The 16,045-nt window shown below is 49.5% G+C and overlaps 1 protein-coding gene across 4 annotated transcripts in view; it reads left to right on the plus strand.

Annotated features, from left to right (window-relative positions):
- Positions 1-16,045, plus strand: part of ARHGAP44 (Rho GTPase activating protein 44) — a 102,488-nt gene that overhangs the window by 61,934 nt on the left and 24,509 nt on the right. For all 4 annotated transcript variants that reach the window (XM_032498834.1, XM_032498831.1, XM_032498832.1 and 1 more), the window contains 6 exons: positions 2,850-2,961; positions 4,711-4,787; positions 7,782-7,899; positions 12,155-12,223; positions 14,298-14,379; positions 14,799-14,926. In XM_032498834.1, coding sequence (XP_032354725.1) covers positions 2,850-2,961; positions 4,711-4,787; positions 7,782-7,899; positions 12,155-12,223; positions 14,298-14,379; positions 14,799-14,926 — 586 coding nt within the window. The remainder of the gene's footprint in view (positions 1-2,849; positions 2,962-4,710; positions 4,788-7,781; positions 7,900-12,154; positions 12,224-14,297; positions 14,380-14,798; positions 14,927-16,045) is intronic.

A 16,045-nucleotide genomic window follows, 5' to 3' on the forward strand; every position in this document is an offset into this window, starting at 1 on the left:
TAAAAAGAACAAAAAAAGGAATATAAAAATATTTTCAGGCAAAGATTTAGAGAAATTGCTACTTGCATGTTCACACTGAAAAACTCGGTAAGGTTACATGAAATAGGTTATGTCCAGAAGAAAAGAATGAAATGCAGTAGCAAGATAGCATTAAAAAAAATAATAATAATGAAGGTGGTGTAGGGGGTGAAAATATTCTTTTTCCCCCTCTTCCCATCTTAGGTTCTGTGCCAGGGCCCTGCAAATTAAATTGACCATAGACAGATTAACAAGCATACACATTTAATTCACGTGCAGCGCAAACCCATGGGAGTGCTCAGTGATGAGTAACTTGAAGGGGTGGCTGGAACTTGGGCTGAAGAACAATAATTTTTAGAGAAGTGACACAACAGAGCAAAAGATGTGTGTTTCCAAGGCAACACAGTGTGGGGAGGCAAATACACAGAGGAACTAATGGAAGATAAGGGTGAGTTGGTAAGGTCTGCAGAGCCCTCTGGTGCTGTCTCCAGGCTGATCAGGGTCTCGAGCTGTTCCTAGTGATTACTGTCCATCTTCCCTGGTGGAGAGGGAGGGGACACCTTCACAAACTGATGTCTTGCTTTTAGGCAAATAGTGGGAAGGCAGAGAGCTTTGTTGGTATCTGCTTCTTCTCAGTTGCCTTCAACTCAAAATAATCTTATGCCAAGAGGTGTGTTCTGCTACCCTTCAGTGTAAAGAAATATAATTAAACATTGAATTAAGAAATAGCAATATGATAATCATTAATTTGGGGGGGAGGTTAAAGTATCGTGAAACTAAAATACTAGAAAATAATAATACAAAGCTTTGGAAAGGGCATGAGTGTTTCAAGCTCTTGTATGAAAGGAGGAAAAAGAAATCACATTTAAAGTTAAAGTGAAGTGTGCGTGTTAGAACAGTAAGAGTAACCAAGAAGAGAATAGAAATAGAATATGTAACTTCAAAGTTAGTGAAGGGATGGAAGGGGAAATGGAAAGGAAAAAAACCCAGAGAAGGGACTAAAAGAGAATAAAGTAAGCAAAGAAAAGTGTAATAAATAGAAAACAGGAAGTGAAGGTGACCGTAATTGCCGCATGTGTGTCTGTAGCCGTGCACGAGTAAATGGAATACATTCCGGTGTCTGTAGTACAGAGACTCTCGGGTGGAGAAACGTGGAATCCCGCTGTATGTTCTTTGTAAGAGATGTGCTTGAAACGTAGTGATGGAGTGAGGTGGAGAGTGAAGGATGGAGGACACAGACTGAACGCACATCTAATTTTGTTACCTCCCAAACCCACTACAGTCAAGGGATTTTTTTTTTTCTCTTAAAAGACAGAAACCCACAAGGCAGGAAAAACGGGAAAAGACGAGAGCAGGAACCTTACGTGCGCTGTAAAGTGCATGACTGGGAACTGACTTAGCGAGTCCCGGAAGGCTGACTCCCAGGCCAGAAGCAGGATTTGCAGAGAGCTGAGACGCTTCGACCGTGAAATGCTGACCAGGCTGGGGAACTGGCTGCACCAGGGATCTCAGGATTGGGGGGTGTTCGGGGATGGGGTGGCGATTAAAATCATGAACATGGGTGGGAAGCTACTCAGGTGCCATTTGGAAAACTCAGACCCAGCCCTTATCTGCGCCCCGGAGACACGGTCATCCCTGTGCCCCAATCCCCAGCAGAAGCCTGGAGCTGTATCCTCAGGAGAGGGTGAAACAGCGTTTCTCGACTGGAGCACTGGCCACAGTGGGGTGTAGGGGTACCAGTCATTAAGGTATTGCATCTTCAGAAGATAAGAGAAAATCATGCATTCATAATAATAAAAAAAAAAGGATGTTAATTAAATACAGGGAAGAAATATTCAGAGATCAAAAGCGAACTCACAGAAATGAAAAACACAGCATTCTCAGTAGCAGAAGGGGAAGAAGTCATCCCAAAAAGAGAGTGAAAGACACGGACACAGGAAATAGGAAAGTTGGAAAATTAGAGGACCACTCCAGGGAGTGTTAGGGCTGAATAACAGGGGTTCTGAGAAAACGAGAGAGGAAGAAATCATGGTCACAGTTGAAATGATGATCCAGAAGTGCTCCCCAGGCTGAAGGCTGTGAGTTTCTATGTGGAAAGGGCCCCTTGAGCTCCTAAAGCAGCAGGAGAAATTAAACCTGTGCCAGGCTCCGCACTCGTGAGTGATGTGACGGATAAAAGCTTCTACACCTTCTAGAGAAGAAATGGTCACATCTGAGGGATCAGAAGTCTGAGTTCTCGCAGCCTTACCAAGAGCGATAAAGGAAGCTGAAAGGTGATGGAACAGTGCCTCCAAAGCCCTGGAGGAAGGTGAACAGTAGGAAATAACTTCCCGTCCAGCCTCCCGTCAACACAAGGGTGCAGGGGAACACTGGGGCACCCAGGGGGTCAAAAAATCGCCTCCCCCACACCCTGTTTCTTAGAAAGCTCAGTGTGATGGGCCACATAATGAGGCAGTGACCAAGACAGGTGGGAATAGGGGTTTAGGAAACAAACAGGGTGTCCAACCCAGGACGGAGAGAGAGAATCAGGAAGCGGAGACGGGAGGTTGCGGGGAGGCAGCCGTGCCCCGGGGGAGAAGGCAGCGTCAGTCCAGAGGGACACGGGTCGGGGGGAGGCTGAGTGGAGTCGGCTCTCAGCCTCGTGTGGAAACAGCTCACTTGAGAAGAGAACACGAATGCAGCAAGTCCGTGAGTGGATGGCGTGGACATCAGCTACTTCCTTCGCCCTGTCTCGTGGACGTTTGCCTGGCCGGGAGGTGATGGCGTAATGACACAGGTCCCCTCTCACCCTGTAGGTGCTCAGGACGGTTTTTTTCTCCCTTCTGTTGCAGGAAGATGCTGAAGCTCTGTGGCGAGACGGAGGACAAGCTGGCTCAGGAGCTGATCCATTTTGAATTGCAAGTCGAGAGAGATGTGATCGAGCCCCTGTTTCTGCTGGCCGAGGTCAGGAGCGGGAGCGAGCCTGGGCCCTTGGGCCCTCCTCCTCTGGCCGAATTGTAGTTTCTACCCCTCACCCTACCCTGTGGCGCCATTTTTCACCGGGGATTGTTACCGCTGACCGCATGGACAGGACTCCCCAGCGTGGGAGCCCTTGGAGCTGTGTGCACCCCTCCTTTGCCCACCCACGCTCTCCTCTGCTGGCCTTTCTGTGGGTGAAGGTGCAAAACTGTCAGTGTCACCGCTTCCCCCCGGGGTCTCTGCCACCATCACCACCCCTGCCCTCCACGCGTCTCAGATCTTCGTGAAACCAGCTCGTGCTGGGGACCCGTGTCCAGGAGACTCTGGGAGGCCCTCTCCCAGCTTCTGTTTATATAGGGCCCTTCTCTTGGTACTTTAAAGGACTCCAAAGAAAACTGTTTTCTTAAAAAGAAGCCTTAATGTGACAGCTCTGGTAGCTTCAACCAGTGAAATTTTTTCAAGTAAGAAGGAAAATCCTTGGGGGTCTCTATCTGCCCTGAACCCGGGCCACCTCCCAGTCAGTCCCCTGTAACTTGGGCAGACCCATGGGGCGTGGCCCCCAGGGCCGCCTGCGCTGACAGAGGTGCTCCGCCCACCTGGGACTCTTGAGCTCTTGAAATGTGCCCAGTGCAGCTGAGGAACTAAACTTCTAAATTCTGTTGAGTTTTGGTTCATTTGAATTCACAGCGGCATTGTCGCAGGTGGCCGAAGGTGGCGGTAGGGGACAGCCCTGCCCTAGACCCTGTCTGGCTGCCTTTCTGGACTGCCCCCAGCCCCTCTGTGTGCCCTGAGGCAATTTCTGGGATAGACGAGTGGGTGATTAGTTACTGAAGGGTTTAGAAGGATTCAGGGAGAACATTCTAGGTATGCTGCTTTGATACGGACCAGCTCTCGGATGCCAGCCTGGCACAGGTCTTCCCCCAGCCTGGAACGTCCCCTAGAGACCCTTGCTCCTTAGAGACGAGCTCTGGGGTCTCAGCCCAAGCCCTCGGGCAGGTCCGGCCCAGGGCTGAGACGTGCGCGCACCCCAGGCCCTGCCCCTGGGCTCTGTGACACATCCGTCTTCTGTCGGAAGTCAGTGCGCTCAGTGCCCAAAGCATCCCCACCTGGGAGAGTGTCCACAGAGCGCTTCCTACAGCAGGGCAACTCCCTCACATTTTCTCCTTTTAAGTTCTCACGTCCTGCCCCACTTTTGCTGGAATCTGGAACCAAAATCCTACACTGGAATGTTCACTAAAGCCATTTTTAGGACTCAGAGCATCCACGTACAACCACTGTGGAAGAACTTCCTATTGCTGAGAGATGCCATGACGATGTGTATTCATTCTTTAGGGGGAAAAGAAAAAACCTCTTTCTGTAAGAATATGCCCTAATTGCATTCCCCTCAGCACCTCAGGTCTCCTGAGGCCAGTTCCCCATCCTGCTGTCCGTGTTGAACTAGGTCTGCATGTTCGCTCTGCCTGCCTTCTCCCCACCTTGGGCCCTCACGCAGCTGAGCCAGGTGACCGAGTCCCTGCTTTTGCCGGCCGGGTGAGAGTGAGGATAAGGCAGGCAGGGCCTGGCGGATGTCCAGCGAGGAAGGACCAGGGTGCAGCTCAGGCAAAGGAACCAAGAATTTCCTCTGAAAATGAGGCTTGGGGGAACTCCAGCAGACTCACTGGGGCGCCATCAGCAGTTCTTTAGGAATCTGTCTTGGGCTTCAATTCAGCTGCGTCTTTTCCCCTGTGCCTGCAGGTGGAAATCCCCAACATCCAGAAGCAGAGGAAGCACCTCGCAAAGCTGGTGCTGGACATGGACGCTTCACGGACAAGGTGCGGGCGGGCGGCTGTTTGCATTTCTGCTGCTTTGAGGGGGTGGTGATCGTATTGGGTGGGTAGAGGTTTGTGTGTGAACGTTTTCATTCATCAGGGTTTCTTACGCCCATTTGTTCCAAGTGCTGAAGGTCAGGAGAGTGGCTGGGGGTACAGGGCCCCGCTCTCAGGGAGGCTGTTTTGGGGGTGAGATGCTAGGCAAGAGAACAAACGCATGAGGCCACTTCAGCAGCTATAAGTCGTATGGATTTTGGAGAGGGGATGTGGAGAAGGGGGCAGCAGGATTAGACAGAGCGAAAGAGAAGGCTTTTTTTGATGAGGTGACACTTGATCTGAGACATAAGTGGTGAGAAGGAGGCAGCCATGCAAATATCTGGTGCAAAACTGTCCACAAAGGTGGGAACAGCAGGTGCAAAGGCCCTGTGGCGCGAATAAGGTTGACGTATTCAGGATACAGAATGAAGGCCAGTGTGGCGGGGGTGGAAGGAGCAAAGGAGAGAGAGGAGGAGCAGAGAGGCAGGTTGGATGGTGTGTGCGTCTTCTCTGAAATGTCTTACCCTTATTTCCAGTCTTTTTCTTTCCACCAGCCTTCCTTAAAGCTCGTATTCTGCCTTCATCTCCCCCAAATCCTAGAGTGATAGCATTTTTCCCAGAGAATGATGGGGTCATTATCAGGTATCTTAGTGGGAAAAAATGAACTTTCTCCTCTTTAGACGTCAAAGGTCAGGCTCTTAGACAAGAAGCCTTATTTCTTCTCTTAACAGAGCAGGACAGTTGTTGAGTTTACATGTGGTACATCTGGCTGAGAAGACCCTCAAACCTCAAAATTCATGATTAATGTCACTTTTCCCAACAGATTCCCACCTACACAAATGTTTCCAGGTTTCTCTTGATATTTTGCTGTTCAGTTTCCACAAAGGGGCAATTTGGGGTCATTTTATCACCATTTTACAATATAAAACTAGATCCCTTATCCATTACAAGTAAAATTCCTTATAAAGAGAGATGAAAGGTGTATGTTTTAGACTACCAGGGTATTGATTAAAGGACAGAATTTAGGGGAAAAAATTAAGGGGGATAGGGAGAAAAGAAAGAGAAAACTTTGGAAGATGTCTTCGTTTTAATATACATATTAAGGGTAATTTGGGTTTTTGTGGGGTTTTTTTAAGTCTAATCCAGATCTGTAAAACCCTAAAAGTCACCTTTATTTTTTACACTTATATATTGGTTAGTTTTTTTTTTTTTTCTTCAGATAGCCTGAGTCAGATGGTGGTGACAACTCCATTCCATAATCTACCATGGGAGTGTGTTCATTATCTGAGATCTAAATTACAGCTGTGGCATTTCGTATCTTATTTGACTAAGCCTGGGAGGTATTAATTAAATGTATCATTTGTGTAGGGCAAACCATTATAAAAAAGAATTGCCCAGGGATTTTTTTTTTTTTTTTTAACTAATCCTTACCTGTTAGCTTAGACTTTTTACATCTTGGGACAGAATATTTCCTTTCTAGTTTGCGCTGAATTCTCACCTTGGATGAGGAGCCTCAGTCAGACATGTGTCCGTCTCTAGAGCTTTAAGCCACCTTGAGGTTCTGAAGTCTTTTTAATTAGTTTTCCCATGGGTGCACTTTTTAAGTGACAGCTAAACCTTCATTATGCTACTGCTTTTTGCTAATAGCAAAGAGAACTTTAATTTCTCCATTTTTGGTATTACAATGCCCCATCCTCTTATGTTTCTCCTGCACATAACAAAAGAGAACGGAAAAATTATTCAGAGAAAACAGTCATTTGATTCTTGTTTCTCAAAATGAGGATAACATCACCCTTTATGCCTTTACAAGTTGGCTGGTCCAAGAACCAGCTGGAGCCCGCAGAGCTGTCTGGTTTGGTCAGAACGCTGCTGGCCTGCGTAGTGTTTAGAGGACACTATTCAATCTGTTGCCACATTTCATTTGATGAGTTCACTTGACAGTTTCCAGCTTGTCCACTGAAACATCTGGCAACGCATGGCCCTCACTCCTGCCTGGAGCTTATCGGCTCCGACCGCCCCAGTGAACCCCCACCAGGTCCCCCTCCCTTCTCTGCGCCCCCTGATTTCCTGAGACCGTAGCCAGGCATCAGCTGCCTTTGTCGTCCTGATGACACGGCTGTTTTTCGTAGAGGTGGGAAATCATTTTCTATCTCCTGTCCCTATTACAGGTATGAAATAAAGGATTGGGCAGACTAGTTTTTAAGATACTGACCCATTTGACTTATTCTTCTTCCTTGCTGGGCCCCATAAGCTGTTGAGTTTACAGACTCAGTGGGAGAGGATCCCACTGCTGTTTCCTATGAAAGCTACTAGCCTCTCAGTGGAATTAGAACCTTCTTTCAGGGCCTGCGTTTGGTAATTCCCTGATAATGACTTTGCAGCCAGAAATATTTGTGCCTCCCCATAAATGTTCCCCAAGGGGCTTCCTTTCCCCAGGGGCCAATATTCTCTGCACAAAGATAAATGTTTCAGAAAATATAAACGAGGTATCTACATGTTGATCTGAGGCTGCTGTGTGCTCACCAGTGGAGACTTTTGCTTTCAGATTGGTTTTAATCTCACCCACTAGGCATCTGTGATTGGCTTTAGCCAAGTAGGTGAATGGCATCCTCAGATGCCCACAGGATAGACAGGGAAGTAAAGGAATGGAAGTAGCCATGCTTCAGAGAAAGTGAAGATCAGGTCATTTGGCATTCAGAAGACAGCAGGGAAGACGCTGGCAAACTGAGGACCACTTGCTGTGTGCTGTGGGGCCGCTGTCCTCAGCCCCCACCTGTCCTGCCGCATGGACACTCGGGCCCCCTTTCCCCTGGCCTAGCACCGGGCACCTCTCCTTCGGAGTGAGGGCGTGTGGTTCCTGGGTGATCCCCGTAACCAGCTGTTTCTCTGCCTCCCGCAGGGTCCCCGGGGTGCTCTCTACCTGTCTCACACCTCTCCCCTTTTTCTCCTGTTTCCTGTCAGGTGGCAGCAGACTTCCAAGTCTTTGGGTTTGTCCAGCAGCTCACAGCCTGCAGGCGCCAAAGCTGATGCCCTCAGGGAAGAGATGGAGGAGGCTGCCAACAGAGTGGAGATTTGCAGGGTACCCCTCTCTTTACTCCTCTCAACCAGGAAAGACAGGGAGGCCCGAATGGGGGTCCCTTTTTGTTCACTGAGGGTCTGTTAAAACCCGAATACTGAGCCTCTGGTTGAATCAGTGCCCCGAGCTTGCTGGCTGGCCTCTCCAAAAAGCCCTGGGAGCTGGGGCCTTGCCAGTGACCTGGACGGGGGACAGCGGCGGGTTACCTGTGAGCTCGGCTTCTGCGTGAAGCTCTGTGAGTCGTCTGCGCCCCGGGTCGTAGGTGCCGGCCGCGCGGAACGGCTGAGAGTCTAGACCGTTGCTGAGCCTCGGCTCACCGTTGGTATTACTTTCTCATTTGCCTTTTACCATTTCCTGAGTCACTTTATGGATCCTTTGCTTCCTGTGAGACGCAGAGCCCTGACGCTGAAGTGCTAGCCAAGGAGAGGGTCACAGGAAAGAAAAGCTCCCGCTTGTTCAGAGAGGAGGGCATCGTTCCCTGGCGCGTCCTCTGCCTTCGGGAGTGACAGATGCCCTTCGTCATCCTTGTTCAAACGTCTCTCATCTGCTTTCCCCACAGAGGTTTCGGGGGCTTTGTTAGAAACACGCCATCGGTGGTTCTCTGTGTATCCGTCTGTCTGTATGCGTGCAGATGTGCCGGTTTGGGTTTGGAGCCAAGGCTCTAAGTAGCCTGTTTCTAGAACTCTGCTGGTACCTGTTCTTACTAATGTACAGGTTTACCGGAGAGCAGCCTCTTTGCACGCAGGCGTTGCTGTTCTTGGAGGCTCTGTTGCGTCTTACCTTGTCCTCGGCTTCTGCTTTTACAAGCACCCCGGGCAGGGGACTCTGACCTTGCATTCCAGAGTCAGATTTTCTCTCTGGAATGAGAAACATCGAAAAATCTTGAAGGGATTCATTATCTCTCAGCCTCCAGTACCACGGAGCCAAGCAAAATAAGACCCCTGCTTCAGACCCACGACTCTTCAGGAGCAAGGCTGACTGGTCGTTTGACTCCCGTGTTGGTGGCAAACATCTAGTTGTTTTCTGTTCGTAAAGAACCACTCCTCTCTCGTGCCGATTTCCCTTTTACTCTGTGTCTGCTCTACCCACTTACCGTGGGGGTGTGTCCTTCAGTTGAATCTTGTTTCTTACAAAATTACTTCCGCTCTAGACCCAGGAGCGCGGTGTCAGGAAGCACTGCTGAGTGAGTATCCAAGTGCATCAGAGTGAAAACTTAACAGCTTCAACCTCCGGTGGCTTCCTGCATTTGCTGTTTTTATCAAAAATATATATTAAATTCCTCTTCAGAGGTTTCACAAGTATTACATGTTCATCATATCCAGTGAAAAAATGTGAAAGTGTATTAAGAAAACAATGATTTTTTTTTCTTTCCTGCCTCTGTTTGCAAAGAAGGTGACCAGTTGACCTTTCTCAGCAATATTTATAAAGATGTGCTGTGAGCAGTCACTTGGTGACAGGCTGTGTGTCTATGGAAGTTATACGAAGAAGGGCGTCGGTGTTGGGGCTGTTACATAGCCTCCCCCCACTTGTTTGTAACCACACAGACGCGCACGCATACATGGCACTGTCCTAGTGACTGCTTCTGTGTGTGTGCGCGTGTGCGTGTGCTGATAGGACCGGCGCGTTCCTTATACTGATCTGTCACTATTCAGTTACGGCGCATCCTGGACGCCTGTCCAGGTTAGTAGCGACAGACCTAACTTAGTCTCCTTAATAATGTGCATGGTATTCATAGGAGGGGTGTACCTACCGTGACTTATTTAGCTGTTTTCCTAGTGATCTTCAAACTCACGTGTTCGGTTTCTTTGTCTTGTTCTTTGCCATCACAAAAATGATTCGCTCAGCATCGTTACATGTATATTCTTACACGCAGGTAATTTTTGTCCCTGTAGGGTAGGTTCCCAAAAGTGATAGTTTTAGGTGGAAGGCTACGTGTGCTTTTCAGTACGTACTGACAGTTTACTTCTCTAAGAAGGAAGCCGCAGTTCACATTCTCGCCGGTACTACACAGAACTGTACACTTCACCTCATCTTTCCCTGTTGTGTATGTTGCTCCTGTTTTCAGCTTTTGCCAGTCTGGCGAGGGGAAGAAAGCTATTCTTACGTGAGTGTGTTGTTTTTTATGGGTTTTTGTTTGTTTTTTTGGTGGAGGGGCGGGGGGTTGAACCCAGGACCTCGTGCATGCTTAGCACACACTCTGCCACTGAGCTCTACGTCTGCCCTGCCCTTCTTCTTGTGCTGTTGTGACTTTAACTTCCCAGGATATCAGTGGTCCTAAGTGTATCCGTGTGTACTTGTTGGACATCCTTCATATATTTATAGGCATTCTCAGTTTGTCAAATTGTCTATTTGTATTAGTGATTGGACCAGGATTGGAAATTCAACACTTACCTAAGAGAGTTAGATGCCAATTCCGTGTGATGTTGTGTATGGCACCCAACCCGTGCTCAGCGAATGTTCGTTCATGTTTCCTTTTCTTCACTTTCGGAAGCAGAACCCGCCGCAGCATTGACTAATCTGTGCTTGACGCTCTCCAGAGAGCAGATTTCCCCTGTGACTCGGTGTCTTGGTTCTGTTGCCTCGTGTGCAAGAACTCTTTAAGGATGTTTGCCTGTCAAGGATCCCGGAAAAGGAAACAGATGACCCCTCCTACCCTTGCTCACTGAGAGCAGCTTAATCACCAGCCGGTGGGGCTGCTGAGGGTGTTGGGGTTGGTGCAGGATGCTCGAGGGCCCCTGAAGCAGCCTCTTCCTGAATCATATCGTTGCCTGCTTTAATTCCTTCAGTGTCTGGGTCAGCTTTCTTGTGCTGTTTTGGTTTCTTCTTTTCCCTTTTTTATTGAAAAGTAGTTGACATACAATATCATGTTAGTTTCAGGCATGCTACGTAATGATTTGACATTTGCATACGTTATGAAATGATCACCCCAAATTTAGTGACCATCCCTCCCCACACAAAGTTACTACGGTATTACTGACCGTCTGCTTTATGCTGTATGTTACACCCCCAGGGCTTATTTATTATATGACTGGAGGTTTGTACCTCTTAATCCCCCCCACCAATTTCGCCCACCTACCTATCCCCTTCCTTTCTGGCAACCATGGTTTGTTCTCTGTATCTATGACTCTGTTTTTGTTTTAATTCCACATAAGAGATCATGTGGTATTTGTTTTCCTCTTTCTGACCTACTTCACTTAGCATAATACCCTCTGGGTCCATCCATGTTGTTACAAGTGGCAAGATTTCATTCTTTTTATGGCTGAGTAGTATTCCTTTGCGTATATAAACCACATCTTCTTTATGCATTCGTCTAGCGTTGGACACTTGGGTTGCTTCCACATCTTGGCTATTGTAAATAGTGCTGCAAAGAACACTGGGAGGCTGTTTTTATATTTACCTCAACCCCAAACATTATAGACTCTTCTCTCCTCAACTAAGCATCTCGTCTGAAGATCTACCTTAAAGCTACCAAACTGGGAGCAATGTGAGAGATCACGTGATTTGTGCAAAGTCAACACTGCTCAAAGGTGGGGTTAGGGACACAGTCTACAGCCACTCAAAGTGCTCTTTTCTCGTACCTTGCTGGGGTGTTTCTGCGAAACTGGAATCTGTCCTCAAGGGGGGGAAACGCTTTCCAGATTCAGATGTAGCATTCAGCCGTTGCCCCCAGTCCCGTGAAGAGCTGAGTGGTGAAGGGCTGTTCACACTGTGAGATTCATATGTGATGCTGGGGGAGGCCAGGTTGTTTGAAAGAGCTTCAAATCAGCCATCCTTCCCCTGCCCACCTGTGTTACCCAGCTTCTCCCGGCTTGGTGTGTTTCCGTCTCTCCCATGTGCTGGTGATGAGCCAGTCAGTACTGAGAGTGAAGGAGAGCAAAGCCTTAGAATCATCAAAGGGAAGAGGTAGCAGAATGAGGAGAGCAGAAGCAGCTTGTACCTGGCGGGGCTGCTGCAGACAGCGCGCCCGCCGCAGAGACGGAGGGAAGGAATTTGCACACGACTCCCCCACACCTGCTTTCCCAGCTCTGCTCATGGTCCACGTGTTAAAAGCCCTGAGACGATGCTGGCATAGATCCTCCTTACGCTCATTCATCCTCTAGAGCCGTGGTTGGGAAGCGTGGGCATGTCCATGGGCAACGTTTGTGATCTGTCGAGCATTCTGGAAAATGAGATGAAACCATGGTACAGGCTGTTTATTCTGTGATGTCTAGACTCCTGCGTTAGCTGCTCTCTACCTTGCTGTGTTTTACCCCCGCAGGACCAGCTCTCGGCTGACATGTACAGTTTTGTGGCCAAAGAAATCGACTATGCAAACTACTTTCAAACGGTAAGGGTCCAGGGAGGTGGGGCTGCTTGCAGTCTGTCTGCAGCTGTCTGGGTGTGGACAGGAAGGAACGGGCCTGGAACCGAGCACCTCTCTGTTGGGCACATCCCCAAAGTGGGCGGGGCTTTGGCTGTTCCACCTGTGAATATCCACCTGTGAATAATTCCTGCCTTCTGTTTCTCCTTGTAAGGATTTCTCCAGAACCCTCAGAATAAAATTCAGCCTCATGTGCAAAGATGATTGCAACTCAGTGATCTCTGGCAGTGGTTCTCAACCAGGGGGCATTCTGTCTCCTCTTCCAGGAGACGTTTGGCTGTGTCTGGAGACATTTTTGACTGTCATCACTGTGGGGAGATGCTTCAGGCCTCTGGGGGATGGCGGTCAAGTTTGCTGCTAAATATCCTACAGTGCACAGGACGCCTCCCACAACAGAGGGTCATCCAGCCCAAAATGTCAGTAGGGCCAAGGCTGAGGAACCTTAGCCTGTGATCAGTAAGGAGCTTGGGACCAAGAAGATAACCCTAGCCCAGCATGTTATTTGCTTTAAATCTAGATTTTTGCCCAAGACAATGACAAGTAGGTGAACGAGGACTGAAGTAGCCTGTCTGCCTGTCTCTCAGCTTAGAGAGTAGATTTAGAGAGCAGAAAAACAGGACCTGAGTCATCCATACTGGAATGATCTGGTCCAATAATTAGGACCCGGGCTGTTTACCAGGGAAAATACCAAGCGGGGGGGCGGGGGAGGAGCCCGTGCGAGAAAAAATACAAATTAAAAATCCAGTTAGGTTCACCTGCTTTTAAAGTTGGGGCTAAATTCAAATCTAAAAACTCTTCTTGATGGTCAAGGCAGTGACAGGATGATAAGGAAGGGTGGTGAAGGGAGGAAAGAGGAGGAGGAACCCTGAGAAGTTTGGCTGCTCGGAGAAGCGGGCGCAGAGCCGGGGCTGCCGGCACTCTGCCTGCATGTGCACCAGAGGCCGAGAAGCCCAGGGTTCCTTCCGCCCTGAGGGAGAGCTGATGTGCGTTCCTTCCAACTTAGAAAGTTTATTTTAAAAAAGTAGTATTTTTTTTCAGGTATATTCCACTGGTTCTATTTGTGAAGATAATACTCACTTTTAGAGTTTCTGAAACGGGTGATGTCATTGGCATCCGTACGAGGCTGCCTCGCCACCGCTTGGGTACCATGTGTTTCAGCACCCTGAGTTTCAGAATTCCCTTTTAGTTTTGCTCGGGGGTCATCGTACCTGCTCACCTCACCAGACGTCTCAGCAGAGTGACCCCCTCCTTCTTCCCTCACGTGTGCCCAGTTTGGTGTGTTTTGTTATGGGAGGGGTTAGAGATCCAGGAAACAAATGAAGTTACTGTCGTTCACTAGTTCTCCTCTGCTCTTACCAGCATTTCAGCAGCCGTTTTTAGTAGTGGGGTGGTCAAAACTGAACATCTGGAAGGAGTTTGTTCTTGGGACTGCATCACTCCAGCCAAAGCAGTTTTGCCTCCCAAGGTCCTTGAAAAGGATTGTGGGTCAAGTCACATGTTTTCCGACCAGTTACATCTTGAGATCATCTTGCAGAAATCAAGATACAGATGCTCATGGCATCAGCTCTATCTCATAGGCAAATGGTTTTTTTTCCTTCACTTTTCAGTTTTGTTAGGTAGAACTGTTACAGTTTGACTGCACATATGCAATGTATTGCATGTAAATACATATACACAGTATACTGCACATATTTTTTTAATTGACATACCTGTACTGTTCATCGTTTGTAAGAACAGTTCAGACCTTTAGCTTTGTAACAGGTGGTTTTCTGAATGCGTTCTCCACTGCGAGTCTTTTATCGCTGCGTCTCTCTCCGGCCCCTTTTGCTGTGAGAACTGCGGGCTGGGTGCTCGCCCGGTGGGTGGCAGGGCAGGCAGGCTCAGCTCTGGGGTGCCCCCCCTCCCTCCCTGATCCTCCTGCCGCCCAAACTTCCGCGGTGGTCACTTCTCGGCTGCCGAGGTTGTGGGGGGACCCCGATGGCCCGGCAGCCCTGCTCGCCAGCCCTGGCCGAGGGTCACACTCGTCCTTGTGTTCCCTCAGCTCATAGAAGTGCAGGCCGAGTACCACAGGAAGTCGCTGACCCTCCTGCAGGCTGTGCTGCCACTGATCAAAGCACAGCAGGGTGAGTGTCCCACCTGGCTTGGGGCGGGCAGCGGGGAGCCTGCTTCCCAGGGGAGTCCCGTGCCCCGTGCCTTGTCCGCCTTCCGCTGGACCAGGGTCACATTTAGATGAGCTGCTGGACCTTCTGCAGCTGGTGCCTCGAGCCAGTGGCGGCAAAGCACGTGCACACACGCCGCCCCGTGGGGGATGAGTCGGGTGTGCGTGGAGGTGCGTGTGTGACGTGAAGCCCCGCAGCTCCGCCTGCAGCGGGCTGGCCGTCCCCCACAACCTGCTCCTCCCTGTCGTCCCCCAGAACCACAAGGATGGAGACTCCACTGGCCTTCCATGTCTTTGGGTGATTTAAGAGAGTCAGCGTGACCAGGGGGAGAGAGATCCCGCAGGAGTGAGCCCCGCTGACCCCTCTCTCGCTCTGCCCCGCAGAGGCCTGGGTGGAGAAGCCCTCCTTCGGGAAGCCCCTGGAGGAGCACCTGATGATCAGTGGCCGGGAGATCGCCTTCCCCATCGAGGCCTGTGTGACGATGCTCCTGGAATGTGGGATGCAGGAGGAGGTAGGTCTGGGCGCAAGCGCAGCCTCGAGCAGGTCTCGTCACCCATGCGATGTAGCCTGCAGGCCTCCTCCTCTGTTACCGTCCCCGCCCAGCCCCACAAATCCAGACGGTGAGGACACGGAACAGCCCCCTGTCTCCCAGAGCTCGGACCAGTCCCGCTCCCTCCCGTGAGCCTTCATGCTGCAGGGAGAGCGGAGGACTGGGACACGGGTACCGCTGGCCCTGAGGACCTCACAGCCCCACTCCGGCCGTGCTTTCTGCGTATTTAACACGATCGCGGCACTCCTCTCCTCCTCTTCCTTCCTTGATTTAAAAAATACGCCTTTTAACCTTTCTGATCATAACTTTTCTATTGAGATCCTGAAAATATGATTGAGGCAGACATTAGAAAGTCTTGAGGGCCGCATGTGAAAAATGTCTATGAGAAATTGGCGGCTTGTTTTTACTGCTGTGCAAACTGTTTCCTGGGAGACAGACTTCCTCTTTGGGTTCCTACAGAGGCAATGTGAAAGGGGAGGGTATAGCTCAGTGGTTGAGCACATGCCTAGCATGCACGAGGTCCTGGGTTCAATCCCCAGTACCTGCATTAAAAAAAAAAAAGTGAAGAGGCCATATACAAATCTCTACTCTACCTTCCTGTGATCTGATCAGCCAGTCGGTATTTATTAAGGCCTTTATTACTGAGCAAAGTACAAAAGAGTGAGATGGGGACTTAGGAACTTATCGGGGAGGGAGGTGAGCCTGGCATATGTCAGATAAACCTGATTCAAACCAGTCTCCCAGCAGGTCGAGTCTCACTAGGTCGTGGGGGACGTGGTTGGAGGGGTGCAGCAGAGGAGGAAGACGGTGAACCTTCACCTGTCTGTCGGCCACCCCCCATCAGCCAGGCCTGTTTTAGATGCAGAAGGAATGGGAATAAATGCTTTTTTCGAACCATGTTTTAAGTGCCAGGCCTTTTCATGTATACTATCAATTAAAAGAAAAGAGGGTCTTTCCAGTCCCTGAGGGACAGTTTCGTGGAGGGAGGTGAACTGGGCCGTTTCTTTCCCCGTCACTTGTTTGTAATCGTGCAAACGCTGAAAGACGTAAAGGTAACGAGCCTCCTCTCTGGCTTGTGGT

This window comes from Camelus ferus, chromosome 16 (assembly GCF_009834535.1).
Source record: "Camelus ferus isolate YT-003-E chromosome 16, BCGSAC_Cfer_1.0, whole genome shotgun sequence".
In the NCBI taxonomy this organism is placed as follows: Eukaryota; Metazoa; Chordata; class Mammalia; order Artiodactyla; family Camelidae; genus Camelus; species Camelus ferus.